This window comes from Notolepis coatsorum (genome assembly GCF_963971535.1).
Source record: "Notolepis coatsorum genome assembly, chromosome: 20".
NCBI lineage: Eukaryota > Metazoa > Chordata > Actinopteri > Aulopiformes > Paralepididae > Notolepis > Notolepis coatsorum.
The window spans coordinates 33451719-33472163 of record NC_140184.1 but is presented as its reverse complement, the minus strand read 5'-3'; the positions used below and the strand labels follow the sequence as shown (position 1 = coordinate 33472163).

The 20445-nt window shown below is 41.1% G+C and overlaps 1 protein-coding gene across 2 annotated transcripts in view; it reads left to right on the top strand.

Annotated features, from left to right (window-relative positions):
* Positions 1-20445, top strand: part of coro2ba (coronin, actin binding protein, 2Ba) — a 163724-nt gene that overhangs the window by 100379 nt on the left and 42900 nt on the right. For both annotated transcript variants that reach the window (XM_084337146.1, XM_084337147.1), the window contains exons 7-9: positions 838-942; positions 4981-5077; positions 17746-17858. In XM_084337146.1, the coding sequence (XP_084193272.1) occupies positions 838-942; positions 4981-5077; positions 17746-17858 (315 nt within the window). The remainder of the gene's footprint in view (positions 1-837; positions 943-4980; positions 5078-17745; positions 17859-20445) is intronic.

Here is a 20445-nt window from a genome sequence, read left to right as displayed (position 1 = left end):
TTACTGTAAGGACATGAATAGCTTCAGTCATTGGTAGGCCATCATTACTGTAAGGACATGATCAGCTCTGCTTCAGTCATTGTTAGGCCATGATTACAGTAAGGACATGATCAGCTTCAGTCATTGGTAGGCCATGATTGAGGACATGATCAGCTTCAGTCATTGGTAGGCCATGATTGAGGACATGATCAACCAAAGCTGCAGGGATTTCATTCGAAATATTGGCTCACCTTCTTCTTCCTCCTCCTCTTCCTACTCTTACAGTACTCTCACTCTTTCTCTTCCTCTCTGTTCTCCATGTTGCTTCATTTCTCCCCCAACACAGTAGAGGTCACCCTCATCTCTTTTATGCTCTGACACATGATTGAAGTGTTTTGCCAATTGAGTTTGAACAGGTGAGAACTACTTGATAATTAGGTTGTGTCATTTTGAAGGCCAGTGTTTTCCAGGTGAACAAAGTCTGCTAAATGATGCAATTTGTGTTTTAGAATTTGTATTTGAGTGAAAACAAAGGAATTGTGCCTAGAGTTTTGCAGAAATAGTCTTTGTTGCTGTGCTTTGTGTGTAGAGTTTTGAGAAATGTAGCTATAGTTTCAGGAAACGTGTTTAGACAAGCAGTGGGTTGCATTCTATATGTCCTTGAATGTCTGTGTTCAGAGTTTAGAGACAGACTGAACATGTGTGTGTGTGTGTGTGTGTGTGTGTGTGTGTGTGTGTGTGTGTGTGTGTGTGTGTGTGTGTGTGTGTGTGTGTGTGTGTGTGTGTGTGTGTGTGTGTGTGTGTGTGTGTGTGTGTGTGTGTGTGTGTGTGTGTGTGTGTGTGTGTGTGTGTTCTCAGGAGGACCTATCCATGCCTATTATGGAGGAGGAGATAGACGGCCTCTCAGGACTGCTGTTCCCCTTCTATGATGCTGACACACACATGTTGTATCTGGCAGGCAAGGTGAGGACATTCAGAATAACATTATACATACCAATTAATTTACTGTCTCAGAATAAAAAAATGTTTGTCTAATGTAATGTAAAACGTAAAAAGAAAAAAATTGAGATTATATTTACAATGTAATAGAGGCCTTGCACCGAATGTTTGTATAGTTCTCTTTCTTCCAACATGGCTGCCTCTAACCATTGGTAACCACTTTCAAAAGAGCTTAATTTCTGTGCAGTGATAGTCTTAATGTAAAATACTCTGGTGTGTTGAAAGTCTTAATGTAAAATACTCTGCTGTGTTGACAGTCTTAACACTTTCAGTGCCAGCAGGGGGCGCACGATTTAGTGCTTGAGTGCCACCACCCACTTCAATGATAGCGTTAAAACGCCTAATCTATGTTTTAAATTATGGCTATGTGTCTAATCTGCCCGTCGCTTATCAATGACTTGTTTGCAGTCAACATTGTCGAAACGGATTGTTTTTTTATTGGTTCATTTTCGTTTTATAGCATTTTGAAAAGCCCTCGTTTTCAAGGAAATAAAGATTCCGTGATAATCGCCCTTTACTGGAATATTCTAGAATACACAAAAACGTTGTCATTTTTCGGCCTATTTATGAATCGTTTTCAAATAAACGCTAGATTATCGATAGTATATGTGTACGTATGCACGCTATATAGGCTATCTGAAAAATCGATTCTCTTATTTCCTGATCGCTCACACAGCCACACACACACATAGGGAAAAAGCTTATATCTCCGTGAAAACAGGTCTGATTATCCTAAGACTGGTAAAATAGATTCCTAAAAAATGGACAGACGAATCAGAGGCCACGCTCCAGGACGCGCTCGCAGACACGGATTGGAATATGTTCCAGGGAAGCGCCAGTGACGTCAGCGAGCTCGCAGACACCGTGGTGAGCTACATAACAACACTCGCTGATAGTATTGTCCCCACGAAAAAGGTGCGGGTTTTCCCAAACCAGAAACCGTGGGTGGACAGTACTATCAGAGCAGCTCTGAACTCTCGCACCACTGCTTACAACCGGGGTAGAGAGTCAGGAAACATGGAGGAGTATAAGGCTTCAGTCTATACTCTGCGCAAGGCTGTAAAACTTGCAAAACGGACATATGCTGATAAACTGGAGACACAAATGGCACATAACGACACAAGAGGCTTATGGCGGGGACTGAGGACAATAACTGATTACAAAGTCAGCGCCCCCTCAATGGGGAGCGACGACGCCTCTCTCGCGGACAAACTCAACTCTTTCTACGCTCGGTTTGGTGTAGAAGGTGGCGCCGCTGGGGGGGGCAACCGCGGGGGGGCGGGGACGCTCTCTCGTTGTCGGAACACAGTGTGAGAAGAGCATTTATGCAGGTGAACACCAGGAAAGCGGCTGGCCCAGATGGTATAACAGGACGCATACTTAAGTCCTGTGCCAACCAGCTAGCCCCGGTGTTTACCGCCATATTTAATCAATCCCTGGCGGAGTCAGTGGTCCCTGCCTGCTTCAAGATGTCTACCATCATCCCTGTACCGAAGAAACCCTCCCCAACATGTCTCAATGACTACAGACCGGTGGCACTCACCTCTGTGGTTATGAAATGTTTCGAGAGGCTGGTCAAGGATCACATTTGTGCTTCCCTCCCCAGTGATATGGACCCTATGCAATTTGCATACAGGACAAACAGGTCCACTGACGACGCGGTCTCCCAGGTACTGCATAGGGATGGGTACCTTTCACATTTGAACCGATACCGGTACCGGTACCTGTGAATCGATACCGGTACCCAACGGTACCTTTTTTCGGTACTTTAGTCTCAAGAAATTTAATTTACCTACCTCAGTCGTAAAAAAAATCCAAACTTCAAATAACTACAATTTTGACAGTTTTCGGCTTGTCATTGCTCCGACTGCTTTGTTGTTGAATCAAGTCAAATCCTAGGTAAGCATATATTGTGCGTGTGAACGTTGACATGAAAAGAAAAAAGTAAAAAAAAAAAAAAAAAAAGCAAAAAAGAATCAATAAAAAATGTTTTTTTTTATTTTTTTTTTATTTTTTTTTTCGGTTTCTCACTTGATTCGGTACTCGGTAGTACCGACGTGTTTCGGTTCGGTACCTCAAAAGTACCGAATTCGGTACCCATCCCTAGTACTGCACAGCACCCTCTCTCACCTTGACCGCCAGAAGGGGGGCTATGTGAGACTGTTGTTCATTGACTACAGCTCAGCGTTCAACACCATAGTCCCCACAAGACTGGTGGACAAGCTGATCGAGCTGGGTCTGAGCTCCGCCCTGAGCGCCTGGGTACTGGACTTTCTGAGTGAAAGACCCCAGGCGGTCAGGGTGGGGGGTCAGACCTCCAACACCATCACCCTGAGCATCGGGTCCCCCCAGGGCTGTGTTCTGAGCCCCCTGCTGTACTCACTCTACACACACGATTGTGTGGCCAAGTTCAGTTCCAACTCCATAGTGAAGTTTGCAGACGACACAGTGGTGGTGGGGCTGATCTCGGACAACGACGAGAAGGCCTACCGGGAGGAGGTTGAGGTTGAGGTACTGGAACGCTGGTGCCAGGACAACAGCCTGCTCCTGAACATTGGTAAAACCAAGGAGCTGATCGTGGATTATAGGAGAGGACAGCAGGAGACACACACACCACTGATGATAAACGGGGCTACCGTGGACAGGGTGAGCAGCTTCAAGTACCTGGGGGTCCACATCTCAGAGGATCTGACATGGTCAACACACATAGACACAGTAGTAAAAAAAGGCGAAGCAGCGCCTCTACCACCTGAGACAGTTAAGGAAGTTCAGAGTATCGGGGAAGATACTCCAGTCCTTCTACTCCGGAGCTGTAGAGAGCATCTTGACTGGAAACATCACTGCCTGGTATGGAAACAGCACGGCACAGGACAAGAAGGCCCTACAGAGAGTGGTGCGCTCAGCCGAGCGTACCACGGGGTATTGCACTACCTCCCCTGCAGGTTCTATACAACAAGAGGTGCAAATCCAGAGCCTGCAGAATAATGAAAGACCCCCACCACCCCAATAACAGTCTGTTCCAGCTGCTGAGGTCAGGCAGACGCCTGCGAACCCCAGCTACTAGGACAGAGAGGCTTCGGCTCAGCTTCTTCCCCCAGGCCATCAGAGCCCTGAACAATGAACACTGAGTGCCACAGAGCACTGAACTTTCCACACACAAGCACACATGAGCACACACACGACACGCACGCTGTGCACGCTCGCACACTAGCAGCCACTTTAACATGAGCAGGCACACACTCATGCCGCACACGCCCACACTTATGGCCAAAAGGAAAGGTCACTTTAAAAATAGCATAGCAACAGTAACAGTGTATTGCACTACCAAAGGATATAGCATGTCCTACATGCTATGTAAATAACTATGTACAGATACCGAGATGTCCCACCATGTTACCTGCTTGTTACCTGTTTATTGCACAATGTTGTTTTTTATTGGATTCTATTATTATGTTGTACCACTGTATTGCACATCGTTGCGGGCAAGACCACCCGCATTTCATTGTATACTTGTATGCGGTGACAAATAAAACTCTTGACTTGACTTGACTTGACTTACCTGAGATCAGATGTTATCCAAAAAGATTATTCCAATTCCTGATCGCCATTCCAAATATCGATCACGCTTATTTATTGATTATTGGCTGCTGTAAATACATATTCCAGGCTGATTTTCGTCCCGCGATCACTGCCATGTCCATCAGACGGCTTGCCAGCTCAAGGCTCCACCTCTAGAGATCTACCGATCCTAACTGATCTAAGCGACTGACCTGCAGTTACACAGGGATAGACGATAGGGGGCGCTTTTTCCAAATCTGAGCTCCTGATGGGGCTACTGTACCAACGGGAGACTCGGTTGATGAAATATGAATTCAGATCGCTAATAAAAAAATAAAAATAAATATTTGGCATCGTGGGCATTCAGGCATTGGGCTGATAAAACGAGTTATGACGTCACTGGCACTCAAAGTGTTAATGTAAACTACTCTGCTGTGTTTACAGGGGGACGGCAACATCCGTTACTTTGAGGTCACGTCAGAGAAACCCTACCTGCAGTACTTGATGGAGTTCAGGTCCCCCGCCCCACAGAAAGGACTTGGTAAGACACACTTTGTTAATCAGCTCCAACTGACTGTAGCACAGTAAGTAAGATCCTAATCACCTCATTAGCAGTCGTGGGACATGTCTATGTCTGGGGATGTGGCTCACATGGGTAAATAGGCTGCTGTGATACTGCATTAAAATAGGCTGCTGTGATACTGCATCTAAATAGGCTGCTGTGATAGTGCATCTAAATAGGCTGCTGTGATACTGCATTAAAATAGGCTGCTGTGATACTGCATCTAAATAGGCTGCTGTGATACTGCATCTAAATAGCCTGCTGTGATACTGCATTAAAATAGGCTGCTGCGATACTGCATCTAAATCAGTGGTTCTCAACTGGTCTAGCCTCGGGACCCAACATTTTCCTTAGTCATTAAGTCGCGACCCAACATTTTTAACCACTATGATTTATGTAAAAGAAAAATTATTTGCAGTAATACGCAATCTTTCAAAACATGAAATAAACACAAAAAGTGCAACAAAAGTGCAACTATTGCTAAAAACCCAATGAAATAAAAGAATAATAAATAATATATGGTTCTTAGCAGATTTCTTAGCTTAACATAACAGACCTAAATTTGGGGGAACTAATGGGATAACTGAGTTTGCAACAAAAGTGCAACTAGGGCTAAAACCCAATGAAATAAAATAATAATAAATAATATGCTTCTTAGCAGATTTCTTAGCTTAACATAACAGACCTAAGTTTGGGGGAACTAATGGGATAACTGGGGTTGCAACAAAAGTGCAACTAGGGCTAAAAACCCAATGAAATTAAATAATAATAATAAATAATTATGCTTCTTAGCAGATTTCTTAGCTTAACATAACAGACCTACGTTTGGGGGAACTAATGGGATAACTGGGGTTGCAACAAAAGTGCAACTAAGGGCTAAAAACACAATGAAATAAAATAATAATAATAATAAATAATATATCCTTCTTAGCAGACTTCTTAGCTTAACATGCAGGGAACTAATGGGATAACTGGGGATGATGTTTGCTCCTGACAAGAGTCTCAAAGTCTGGGGTGATGGTAGACAAAGCAACTCTGAGGTCATGCTCAATGTCCAATCTGTTCCTCCGCTTTGTCTTCAGCTGGACCAGAGCTGAGAAGCCACTTTCACAAAGATAGGTAGTGGGGGAAAAAAAGTTAAAAAAAAATATATATATATATCTTTTTACTTTTATCTTTTTTTTTTTTTTACACACACATCCGCGACCCACTCAAAAGTGGGTCGCGACCCACCAGTTGAGAAACACTGATCTAAATAGCCTGCTGTGATACTGCATCTAAATGGGCTGCTGTGATACTGCATCAAAACTGTCTTGGTAATTTGTGAAACTAGGGATACTAGGATCAAGTCTATTTAAAGAAATGCATTTACTTGATCTTATACAATGGCATGCAAATTTCTCGATTCTGATTGGCTGAAACAGTCAAGTTACATGTGGTTATTTCTTATAATCCATGCTCGTGGTCCCAGAACCCGCCCACAACCGAATTACAATCACTCCGCCGTTCGTGGTTTTAGAAATGAAAGCAAGATGGCGGACAATAATCTTTACGAATGGATATGTTGAAAGCGTCATAACGATTAAATCAAAAACTATTCTGTCACGGCGAATGTGTTAGTTTCTTACACAATGTTGGATTATGTAATTGGTGGGTCATGAGTCATTGTGGAACAAAATAAATATCGCGCAAAGTCTGTTGTTAGATGCCATTCATCAAAAGGACATGCATTTCACTGGTAATACAATTTTCAAGCAATCAATCAATCAAACCAATAACACACGCTCACGCGGAGGTGTGTGTGTGTAAATGAGCGTGGGTTATTGAATTGATTGATTGATTGATTGAACATTTTATTAATGTCCGCCTTGTTTCGAACTGGTTAAGAACAGTTAAGAACTTCATTCTTAGATGCTTCTATAGAAAGTAGGTTCAAATTTTTTTTAATGTTTTCTTTGCCCTATAGGAGGCAAAAAAAATTGGAACCTACTTTCTATAGAAGCAGCTGGGAGGTGCTCTGTTTTAAGTGAGCGTGGGTTATTGAGGCTGCAGTTAGACTGACTGATGTTTTCATTTTGTTTTGAAGATGAGTTTCGCTTTTCCAGGTCGCAACGTAGCGGTAGCCGAGTGAGACATTCGTTTTGCAACCTGAGCACTTTCGTTTTGTCAGAACGAGGCATGGTCAGACCGCAACGGATCGCGTGTCGAATTCGGCACTGAGCATGCGGATGGATATGCCGGATCGCCCAGAATAAAGATAGAAACAGGATCTTCGCCCGGCACCAGCTCTTTAGGGCAGGGGGGGATTGTCCCATCGGTTAGGGCAATGCACAATGGCGAGTTCGCAAAGATGCGAGCGTCGTGTACACTGCCGGGCCACATGACAACAACATCCATAAAACAGTAGTTCGAGTCACACAGCGCTTGTACATTGAACGAGTGTCTCCCCTTTCTGTTGACGTAGTCTGTGGAACGACCTCGGGGTCTTTTGATTTCTATGTGTGTGCAGTCGATCGCACCTAGACATTGAGGCATTCTGTGTGCTTCATAGAACCTGGCGACATGCTGCTTCACCTCAGCCTCTGTTCTCGGCATTCTGATGTATTCTGGGCCCAGGTAGGTGGTAATGGCCTTACAGACTTGTCGGACTATGATGGAAACAGATGGTCGAGATATTCCAAATGCATTTGCGACTTTCCTTTGTCTGCCACCGTCGCTCAGGTAATACAATGTGCAAGCTACCTTTGTGAGCACATCCACGGGAGCCCGCATCGTGGTTGTGATTCCTTCCAAATGCGGACGGAGTCTCTCGCTGAGGTCGATCAAGGACAATCTCGACATTCTAAAGTTCTCACGCCACTCCTCAGAAAGCGTAATTCCGTCTACAAAATTCGTCCACCATTGTCCCGTTCTCCCCGGTCTCATCCAGAACTGGCGCTCCACGTAGGTCCGATATTGCTGAACCCGGAGACGGGGATTCTCGTTTGTGTGAAACATTCCCAACTGGCGTCTGATAGCGCGGCTTGCTATAGCGCGGCTTGCTATAGCACGTCTTGTTCTAGCACTTGTTCTAGCACGTCTTTCTATATCTTGTCTTGTTCTATCACGTCTTTCTATATCATCTCTTGCTATAGCGCGTGCTGTTATAGCAGCGTGCTGTGACATCAACATCTTGAATAGCGATTGTACAATCATAAACACAGCGCACACCTGAGCTACCTGGTCGTTCATGTTGACTTATCCAGTGCTGAAAAAATATTACTGGATCCTGTTCTCTTCCAGTTCTCTACAACGTCGTCACCGGACGTTTGGTGAGGGCACGCAGATGATATCTACTGCAAGGACGCGAGAAGTGGGGGTGCGACGGGTGCTCCAGCACCCCCTGCTGGCGGGGAGGGTAACTGCAACTGCAAGGTGGTTTTGGCCTTTATTCCATTGGAATACCGACGCTACTCAATGTCATAGAGCGGAACGGCACTGCAGATTTACCCTATTCTTGGAATTCATTGCCAGATCCATAGGGGCGCTGTCTCGATAATGCAGTGTTATTAAAACAGCGTGTAGACTCATGAACCGGTTGGGATTCGAATAGACGCGGCCTGGAAGCGTCAACGCGGAACTGGAAATCCGTTGGTAAAATAAATAGCGGCCTGGAATAGTTTTTGTTTTGGGACAATTCGCAGTAAAGGAATATATCTGTCGGCGATGTTGTATGCGGGAACGAATTGCAGAGAGGGAGGACTGTCTGAAGTGGAGAGTGTGTTTACTTGTGTTTCCGAAAAGAAATGTCTCATCTGATTTCTTTAATAATAATAACCTGGACTTGCTGCAGCATATGCATCCGGATATTCTGGACTCACTGGACATTCATGTTGTCATGAAGGAGTTTATTTCCACCACTCCTGAACGCAAGACCACCTTCTGTGTTTTACCGTCTTCGGAATAGGTAATGTGTGTTATTATTATTATCGCTCCTGCAGCGATTGTTGTTGCGACAGTGACACAGAGGGCGCAACAGCCAGATGGGGTAAGCTGGGCTGTGATGTGTGCATCAGAACGCTCAGAGCGCGGAGTTGGGCAGCTGTTTTGATTGATAAGTTTGATTGAAAAGTTTATTAACAGATTGCAGAATGGGTACAGTACATTACAGCTCAATACATACAATTGTTAAGGGGATGTAGACCAGAGAAAGACTTTCGTCTTGTTTACATCAGGGACCGTCCCCCATTTTCAATTCATCATAGTATCCTAGTGAACGAGAGTGTTGGTTATGACTGACAGACAGTGGAGCTGTTTGCAGATAGCGAGCATTTTGACGTGTTGCGTGGTGGCGATGTCTCGCAGACAATACAACTACAAGTATAATTATATAATATATATATTTTATATAAAAAAAGAAATTATATATATAAAAAAAAAAAATTAATCAAAAACGATCGATATCTCAGCACCCCCACTCCCCGCGGAGTTCTCGCGGCCCTGATCTACTGCGCATGGGCGTTGAGCAACAACGGCTCCGCGCAGATTACACGACACGTTGTCTGCGAGTTTTTGGCGTTATTCCAAAACGGAAACACAATTTAGCGTTTTCAGTAGGGCCAAAACGTTTCCTGCCAAAACGGCATTTCTATCTAATAGGGACAGCAAACGTATTCAAAAAACGAACACAAAAACACTAGTCTAACCATGGCCTGAATTGATTGATTGATTGATTGATTGATTGATTGAACATTTTATTAATGTCCGCCTTGTTTCAAACTGGTTAGGCTTAGGCCCTCTTTCGAAGTCGCCCTCTTTCGAAGTCGGTTATGCTTAGAGTTTATCTTTAGAGCAGGGCGATAGACCACCAGCCCTGATTCCAAACTCTAAGCATAACCAACTTCGAACGAGGGCGACTTCGAAAGAGGGCCTAAGCCTAACCAGTTTGAAACAAGGCGGAAATTAATACAATTTCATTTTTTGGAAGAAAAGGCACAGGTACAGGCATACAATGCACATAAAACATAAATTTTAATTATTTGCCAATTACACGCATTGGCTTGCCCCTTGCCTCATTTAAAATAGAAAACTCCTACCCCCTAACCCCTGCACCAACCACCGTTGACAAAAAATAAATAAAATAATAATAATATTACTAATAATAGTAACCCCCCCCAACCCACCCCGTCATAGGCCTGAGAAGAAAAAGAATTGAACAAAGATTTCAACAAAGACCAAAAAAATAAAAGGAATTATACAGATATAATTAGTTATGTCCTGCTAGCTATATAGTAAATGTCCTAACTTGATAGAGAATAGACAATGTCTTGTAAACGAATCGGCGCCACAATATGTTTTTCAATATTAAGCCAGGGGGCCTCAGAATTTAAATTAAACCAACTCAACAGAGGACGAAATGATAACGCTTGAAAATATAACTTAAAATTTGGCACAGTTAAACCACCAGATTGCCGCTCATTTTGTAAGGTAGTAAGTTTAACCCGAGCTCGCTTGCCTCGCCATATACATTTTGAGACTGCTCTATGTAAATTTTCCCAATGAGCAACAGGTGGGGCAATAGGAATCATGGAACTACAGAAGTTTACTCGAGGTAATATGTTCATTTTGATAATAGAGACTCTTCCAGAAAGGGAGACAGGTATATTACACCATCGATTGAGATCGTCTATGATTGACCTAATGGTTCTATTGTAGTTTACAGACACAATTTTTTCAATTGAAGGAAATATATCAATACCAAGATATTTAAATTGGGTTACAACCGGGATCTCATGGTCAAGCACAGAGTCAGGAGTGGTTCTTAGGTATATTAGTGCTGATTTGGTCCAGTTTATTTTATAACTTGAAATTGAACTGAATTTTTCAAAAAATTTCAGGAGGCTTGAGAGAGACTGAGATACATTCTCCATATATAACAAGATGTCATCCGCATAGAGCGAAATATGATGATCAGTAGAATTTACAGAGATTGGCTTAATGTTTTCTGATTGCCGTATAGCTTGGGCTAAAGGTTCAAGGGATAAAATAAACAAGCTTGCAGAGATCGGATCCCCTTGCCTACTTCCACAAGTGATTTTGAAAGGAGGAGAACTAATATTTCCGGTTATGACACTGGCTGATGGATTAGAAAATATTATCTTTACCATATTTATAAAATGTTGACCTAGTCCCATATGTTTCAGTACAGCCCAAAGATAGGTCCACTCCAGACGGTCAAAGGCCTTCTCTGCGTCAACAGAGAGAACAGCTGACGACACTTTAGCATGAGAGGCGGAGTTGACAATGTGAAGGAGACGTCGCAAATTATCAGACGAAAGCCGTTTTTTAACAAAACCACTTTGATCTGGGTGAATCAGTTTAGGTAAAAACTTTTCAAGACGGCAAGATAATACTTTAGAAAATAGTTTGGCATCTGTATTAATTAAAGAAATAGGGCGCCAATTAGAACACTGGTTTGGATCTTTACCTTTTTTTAATAAAAGAGAGATTAGGGACATATTCACGTCTCTCCCTAAGGAGCCTTTAGATATGGATATATTAATCATTTCAAGTAGTAGTGGGCCTAAGACGTCCCAGAACCGCAAATAAAATTCAGGGGGAATGCCATCCCACCCTGGAGACTTGCCTTTATTCATAGTTTCCAGAGATGTTTTGAGTTCTTGTAATGATATAGGAGCACCCATTAAACTTGATTCAACTGGTGACAAAACAGAGAGGTTAAGGCCAATTAAAAAAGATTCAATCTCTTCAGAGGAACGCTCGCCTTCTGTAGTATATAAATCATTATAAAATTTTGCAAATCTTGTATTCATTAATTTAGGATCTGTAAGCAGCTCACCATTTTCTGATGTAACAGTAGTAGGCCTGCCACGATAACACATTTTGCTGGGCGATTAATTGCCCCCGAAAATATCGCGATAAGCGATATTATTGCGACCGGTTAGAGAATTTTTTTTGAGACATTTATTTCCCAAAACTTTTATTTTGAAGCCCACCGCTCCGTCTTTTCCGGTGTTTTAGACTTTTATTTTGAAGCCCACCGACCGGACCGGAAGTATTGTTGTGATTATCCTAAGCAGAACGGCTATGAGCCGACAACTTGTCTCGTCCGGTTCTGTTTTTGAGCTAATGATAAAACAAATAGTTGGTGAACAACTAACTTTAGGTTAGTTTTAACGTTAGCTACTAACTAACGTTAGATGCAGCTACTACAGGCAATCAACGATGAGGAGGAAGCGTCAAAGCAGTATATAATAGAATAGCTGTGGTGCGTAAGCACTGCAGCACGACTCGAAACTACCGGAGTGTTATAATAAATTAATTCATGTTTAACTTGTCCCTGTGTCCAGTCCTTTGACTAGCCCCACCCGTTCATTGTAAACAATGATGCATGTAATTGTATTAACGTTATTCTGTGTTGTACTTGTAGCTATGCTATACGTTGTATTTCGTTTGTTAGCTATTTAGCTAATGTTGTTAGCATGGAATGAGAATCAAAGCTCTATCTTTCATCTTTATTTAGCAGTCCAGTTTCTCCGGGCAGTAGCGAGTAACTACTTGGGTCTAAAAATAGCTAACGTTACACTACAAATAATGCTACTTGGTTAAAAGGAGCAACACTATTGAGAAATGTAGTTAAGCTATATGGCGTTGCCCCACGGAGCTCCCGTGCTGTACTCTAGTAACGTCAGCGGCCCGCCTCCCAACACGGACAGTGACTGACAAGGGGCACTGGTTCCGCCTCATTAAAACAAACGCGCAAATAGCAATTAATCGCGCCCGTCAAAATCATTGCATTCATTTTTATTATCGCAGCAATTAATCGATTTATTGCTTATCGCGGCAGGCCTAAACAGTAGTAATATTTCCTACAAGATCACTATTGCGTAGTTTGTTGGCCAGTATTTGACTCGGTCGACTACCATGAAAGTATTGATTTACTCTACCTTTATGGATGGAGGATTCTGCTCTTTTCCTGATAAGATTGGCTAGCGGCAGTCTGCTGAGAGTAATGCCTCTGTTGAGATAGGTCCAAGGTAGACAGCATGGTTTCTAATTCCGATATTCGTTTTAGCTGAGATTTATTAAGACTTGAAGAGAAAGTAATAGCATTATTTCTGACAAAGCCTTTAGTAGCATCCCAAAGTATCCTGAAATCATCCACAGAGTTATTATTAATCATAAAAAATTGGGCTAGCTCAGACTGAAATTGCTCACAGAATGCTGGATTCTCCAATAAAGAGCAGTTAAAGCGCCATCTTGTGGCCTTTTTCTTAGCCTGGCTGAATTGAAATTGACAGAAATAGGCATGGTGATCTGATAAACTCATAGGTCGGATTTCAATTTTTTTTACGTCTGAAAATAAGGATGTTGATATTAAAACTAAATCAATACGGGAAAATGATAGATGTCTATTAGAGAAAAAAGTATACTCCCTGTTGCCTGGATTATGAACCCGCCAAATATCAATAAGATTAAAGTCAGATAGCAAGTGCTTTAAAGCGTTTGTCGAGCGAGCATTATGATTAACTGCTTTTGATTTATCCCAGGTATGATCCAAAACAGAATTCATATCTGACCCAATAATCAACTGGAAATCAGCTAGTTCCATTAGGATTTTATTCAATGATTGAAAAAAGTCTGGTTCATAACAGTTGGGTGCATAGACATTAATAAACGCAATTATTTTACCATTATGAATACATTTTAGAAAAGCTATTCTTCCTCCTTGATCACTGCCTTTGCCTATGATGGTAATTTTGCATTTTTTATCAATGATTATAGCAACCCCTTTGGTTTTATTCAAAGCTGAAGCAGAAGAAGCCACTTTATAACGCTGATTTTCTAATTTGTGCATATCTCTTTCAAGCAAGTGCGTTTCTTGAAACATGGCAATTTCAACTTGATTTCTTGATATAGTATCAAGACAGCTAGCCCTTTTAATGGAATTGTTAAGACCTTTAACGTTCCATGAAAAAATAGCTAAAGACGACATTTATAATATGAAATAAAATAATTCAAAAGTATATGAATCTGTACTAATAGATAACCCAAATTTGGTCTTTGTTGACGAGATGCCCAAAGTGCACATAAGGGAAAAAGGCCCATATAACCCACCCCATCTTTAAAAAAAAAAGTCTGTAAGAATATTAAAAAAACAGTACAAAAACTTCAAAAACAAAACAAAAAAAACAAGAAAAAACAAAGGTGATTGGTGCCCCTCCCACGTAGATCCTCCCCACCCTGTATATCTAACACAGGGTTGTGACATAGCTGCAAAAGGAAGCTCATCTCCTCATGGCCCAGTGGGTGGCTGTGTGCTGGTCGGTTCTCTGTGCAATTGGAGTAAACAGTATTGATTAACAGGTGTCTGAGCAACTATTCAGTTGGAACATATCTTTATGACATTTGTCAAATTGATAAAAATAATGTAAAAAAATCCAATTAATAAGTAGACTTAGATAGCTTAACTATGTCCCTCTGCACAGAGAGGCCCAGCAGAACTACACCACCCAGATTAATCCTATGATGGACTATGCAGATGGATAGGTTAAGATAAAATAAAAATAAATAAAAAAATAACTGAAGAAAAAAATAAATAACTATGAAGAGCAGCAGGTAAAAATAAAAGGAGTATTGGCCAAAAGTATGAAAATTACTTTTACATTGTTGGTATCACCATTAAATAATTGGTGTTCTTGAGTGAAAGTAAAAACAAATAAGAAACAGCAATAATAAGTAGTACTGATAATATCGCCTATAGTAGCATTTTATTTAACCATCAAAATATGGTGAATATGAATGTGTGATATTGTTTATATCATCTGTTAAGTATTATGTTAATGCAAGAGGTTATATACTAAACTATAGTAAATTTAGTTTGAAGAGAATTTTAGTAATGGAAAAACAAATAATGAAACAAAAAAAACAAGAAGAAAACAAGTAATTAATAATAATAATACTAATAATAATAACAAAAAAGGTAGTAATATACACGTTAGACTCACTCCCCTACCTATACTATAAAAAAAATTATAATAAAAAAAAATCTTCTTTTTGCTGGAAAACTCAAATGACAAAACTATATATATATATATGCTATGCAAAGGAAGTAAACAAAAGAAAGGGGGAGAAAGTAGAACAACATAAATATTATTAAGTAACCAATATTTAACACTAAACGAAATTCATAAAATAATAATCATTCATTTCAAAGGAGTGCTCAAGGGTAGAACTAAGTAATAAATAAAAAATAAAAAAGAGAGAAAGCGTGGAACGACTATAGAAAACCTTTATATGGAGCATATGCAAGTGTGCTACCAACCTAATTATTATAAAAAACATTGGAAAAAAAAGAAAAACCTATTGTTGAAATAATGAGAATTTCAGATACAAAATTATAAATAGTAAATATACCAAAACCCTCCCCAAAACACCTAAACAAAAGAAATATTAATGACCTATAGTTATAGCATTAACGAAATCGTGTAGGCCTAATAGTAATCATAAAAAAAGAAGAAAAAAACGCTGAATAGCTAATCGGAATAGACTATCGGAAAAATGTTGGCCAATCAAAGTCGACTATATCCAAATCCTTAGTCGGGGACAGCCCTAGAACACACTGAAGTAAAAGTTGTGTGTACTCACATTTATGTTTAGTGATTGCCAGATGCGGTTCTATAGCCTGAAGTCTTGTGTAGTACAGGTCCAAATTTGATAAAAAATCTCACGGAAAATTTGTGTTTGAGAAAGGTTTTGGAAATGTGTGTACCGGTATAAATACAGCGTGATTATCCAAAATGGCCGTCCACTTCCATTCATTCTGACCCTTGAGTCAGGACAAAGGACTTCTTCGTCAACTCAAAATGGCTGTCCACTTCCATTCATTCTGACGCTTGAGTCAGGACAAAGGATTTCTTCGTCAACTTCCCCCACCTTCCCCCACTCTAACCCGCCCGTGTGGGATCGCTCCTTGACTACAACGGTGATCAATCATTTTCGCCATCAGCGGTGATTGATCAGTTCAGGTCCATTCAAAACCGGACATGGTCACTTGATGCAGCGGCCTGTCAAATGATGCTCGCCGGATATATCGTCATGTAACTCAAGACCTGAAGCACGCAATTGGTTGAGTGTGGTGGCGATCAAAAGGCGGCAAATTCCACTTTCGAACAGTGTATTGGATGATCGGCGAAAAATGCAGCCCGGAGCCAGTAGACGAGCGCAAAGTGCCGCAAGTGAGTGACGGCCCGCAGTTGAGCCATCTGATCTTTAATTAAGAGGTTAACTAAACTGGTTGTATGTTGTATGAGGCGGAGCATATCCCTCAAACTGCACCATGGATTAGGGTGACCAGGTGTCCCCCTTTTGGTTGTACTGTCCCACCATTTGACCAAATGTCCCGCGTCCCTCATATTGAGAGGATGTCCTTCTTTTCGAAGCCAAAAAAAACATGTGTCTAAAAGCCCCTCCCTACAGACAGTAAACATAGCAACCCGCCTCTTGTCCACACACATTGCTCTGATTGGTTATAGTACTTTAGCGCGCTGCTTGCTTGCTTGTGACGTGACTGAGACTGAGTCGTGACGCTACCTCATATCCCAAATCTGATTGGTAAAAAAAAACACAACAACATTACAAGCAAACTAGTTCAAGATGGAAAGCAGTAAAAAGAAACGGACCTGCAGTTACAACCAAGACTGGCAAACGACACATGACTGGGTGAGGCAGATGGCAGGCAATCCGCAGCAGGCTTTCTGTGTTTTGTGTCATAGTTCATTTTCAATTGCGCATGGAGGAGAATACGACTTGAAGCGCCACAGTGGACGTGAGTCTCACTTGAAAGTGGCTCACCAAAAAGAAACATACGTTTCTTTTTAAACCAAACAATGATAGCCAGACGGACAAGGTCACTGCAGCTGAGATAACAAGTGTCTATCACACAGTACAACACTCCCATTCATACAGGTCAGCCGACTGTGGTAACCTTTAACCTTTGATTTAAATCTATTCGGTGAAGACCATGGCAGTTATTCTAATATAGAAACACAATTTATTTGTATTATTATTTTTGTATTATAGTACACTGTTTCCCCTAGTTCTGTGTTAACAGGGAATATCAAACACAAGACATTCCTGTCAAGTGATGATGTTTGAATATTTAAAACAGATGTTAGGTGGTATTTAATTTGTATTTATTTTGATTTAACCTTTAACCTTTGATTTAAATCTATTCAGTGAAGACCATGGCAGTTATTCTAATAAAGAAAATTACATTATCTATCTGTCCCACTTTGTCCCACTTTGTCCCACCAAAATCTTACTGTTGTCCCACTTTGTCCCACCAAAATCTTACTGTTGTCCCACTTTTGGACTTTTTGCATCTGGTCACCCTACCATGGATCCTGGGAAGGTTTTCTTGAAATCAAGATAAATATTATCAAACTAGTAAATTCACACACACACATGCGTGCGCACACAACATTTTTCAATGTTTCTGTCACAAGACTTTGCTCAAGGCATATCCATACGACCTGTGACCGAAATATTGACAAATAAATCAATGCAGAGGTGACCCTGTGTGTGAAGGAATTGTCACACAATTACTTTGGTCATATCTTCATATCCTCTTTTTCTCTCCTCCCCAGGCGTGATGCCAAAGCACGGGCTGGACGTGTCGGCCTGTGAGGTGTTCCGCTTCTACAAGCTGGTGACGCTGAAGGGTGTGATTGAGCCCATCTCCATGATTGTACCAAGGAGGGTCAGTAGGAGTGTTGTATTGAATTTACCTGATCTCTGAGCTCTGCCCACTTTTCTTTTCCTGATCCTTCAAGCAACAGTTGTGATTGGAGGATCAAGAAAATAGGGCGGGTTTGAATTACTTGTTCCTTTTGTGTGGTCTGTGGTGGTACCACATGCCATTCATCAAACACCTGCATGACACTACTGTTTGGCCAAAAACCTTGTGTTTTACGAAAAACGAAACTTAATGTTCAAATTTACATATATATTGGGTTTTAAATAGTATTCATATTTAGCAGGCCTGTTGTGCTGGTTGGGGCAACCTATAATTAAACCCACCTGTGTCTAATGATTGTGAGATTGCTAGAATACACACTGATGATTCAGCATCCAGTCTTCATGATTTAATTGTGAATTGAATGTGTCTTTTTCTTATTCTCATTTAGCAGGCTGATATTTAAAATGACAGGGGTTAGGGTCAAATTAACTGTATGTTAAACGGAGTGCGTTGCGGTGGCGATTGAATAGAACTCAATTGACTCATTGATCATCTTTAGCCTCGGCATATTTATTTCTCAGGCGGGGCGAGATGCGGTCGTAGTGCCGCTATATATATCAACAACAATCATTGACAAATAATAGACCGGAACAGGAATGGAAAGGAAACGTCAGTGACGTCACATACTGGATTTACTACATCGCCCTCTGTAGAACACAAATGAGCAAGAGCGCACATAATAATATATTTAACACCCCCACTCGAACTTAGCTTATTGTGGTACAAAACAAATATATATATATATATATATATATATATATATATATATTCTCCCTCTTTGGCCTTCAATACAAAATAAACAACAAAAAAAAAAACATATTGGCACATCCATGCTTTTCTTTCACTCTAACTAAGTGCCAAACAAATACTGAGCAAACTTCTTCAGTTGTAGCTTAGTGGCTGGTTTTGTCATCACATCAGCAATCATGTTGTCAGTAGGACAATATTCCAAACATATCCTCCCACTATTCAGTTTCTCTTATGAAGTGATATTTTATATCAATATGTTTACATCTTTGCCTGTTTACAGGATTCCTGGCTAGTGCAATAGCTCCTTGGTTATCATCATAAACCTTGGTTTGTGCATACTGACATCCATCAATACCCTTGAGTAGCTGTTGCAAATACATACACTCCTGTATGGCTGATGCTAAGGCCATGTATTCTGCCTCGCAGGTAGAAAGTGCAACTGTTGGTTGTCTTCTACTCTTCCATGAAATGAGAGAGCTTCTCTCACTTAGACTGGCACAGTACCCTGTGGTACTACGTCTGTCTACAACGTCTGATGCCCAGTCAGCATCACTGTGGACTATTAGGCCTAGTTCACCTGTATCATTCTTTTTAAAACATAATCCACGGTCTGTTGTACCCTTAAGATACCTGAACACATGTTTTACAGTGTTCCAATGCTCTTCACTTGGTTCAGAAAGATGCTGGGAAAGTTTACTGACTACAAAACTTAAATCTGGTCTAGTGCATGTAGCCAAATAGATCAAACTTCCCACTGCCTCTCTATACATCCTCGGGTCTCCAAATTTTTCTGCATTTTCTGTGTATTCAAGTTTTGATTCACATGGGGTCTCTCTGGACCTACACTCTTGCATTCCAAATCTGGAGAGGATTTTGTTCACATACCTCTGTTGTGACATTGTGACTTGACCCTCTGACTGGTTAAAATCTATCCCTAGAAAATGTTTTAATTTTCCCAGATCCTTCATTTTAAACCTCTCAGCAAGCATCATTTTGACACCTTTCACAACCTCCTCATTGTTACCAGCAATGATTAAATCATCAACAAATACAATTAGAATCACTTTTTCATTTTGTTTTTCCCTTGTGTATTGGCAGTTATCAGCAGAATTTTGTTCAAAACCATTCTCAGTGAGATATGCATGTAACAGAGCATTCCAGTTTCTGCCTGACTGCTTTAGACCGTATAGGGATTTCTGTAATTTGCATACTAGCTTTTCTCCTGTTTCTGACTTTATCTCATAACCTTCAGGTTGTTCCACATAGACCTCACGATCAATTGGTGCATGCAGGTATGCAGTTTTGACATCCAATTGATGTAAAAATAAATCTTCCTGCACTGCCTTTTGCATGACCACTCTAACCGTTGTCATGTCAACTGTAGGTGAGAATGTTTCCTCGTAGTCAATACCTTGCTTTTGGCTGTAACCTTTTGCCACAAATCTTGCTTTACATTTGTCTGATCCATCAGTATCACTCTTGAGAGCATAGACCCACCTTGCCCCCACTGCCTTTTTGCCTGGTGGCAACTGGGTGATCTTGAATGTGTCATTCTCTTTCAGTGACTGTATTTCATCATTCATTGCGTCTACCCACAGATGTGACTTGGTTGAGCTTATGGCATCCTGGTAATTTTGTGGTATATCACAAACTGCTCTATAACAAGAGTCTACACATGTTACCAGTCTGTCTGCTGTATCCTCAGTCACATAATCTTGAAGGTACACTGGCTTTCTCCTAACTCTAGGTGGGTACCTTCTACCCTGACACTCAGTGCTAGGCTGTTCACATTTAGCCT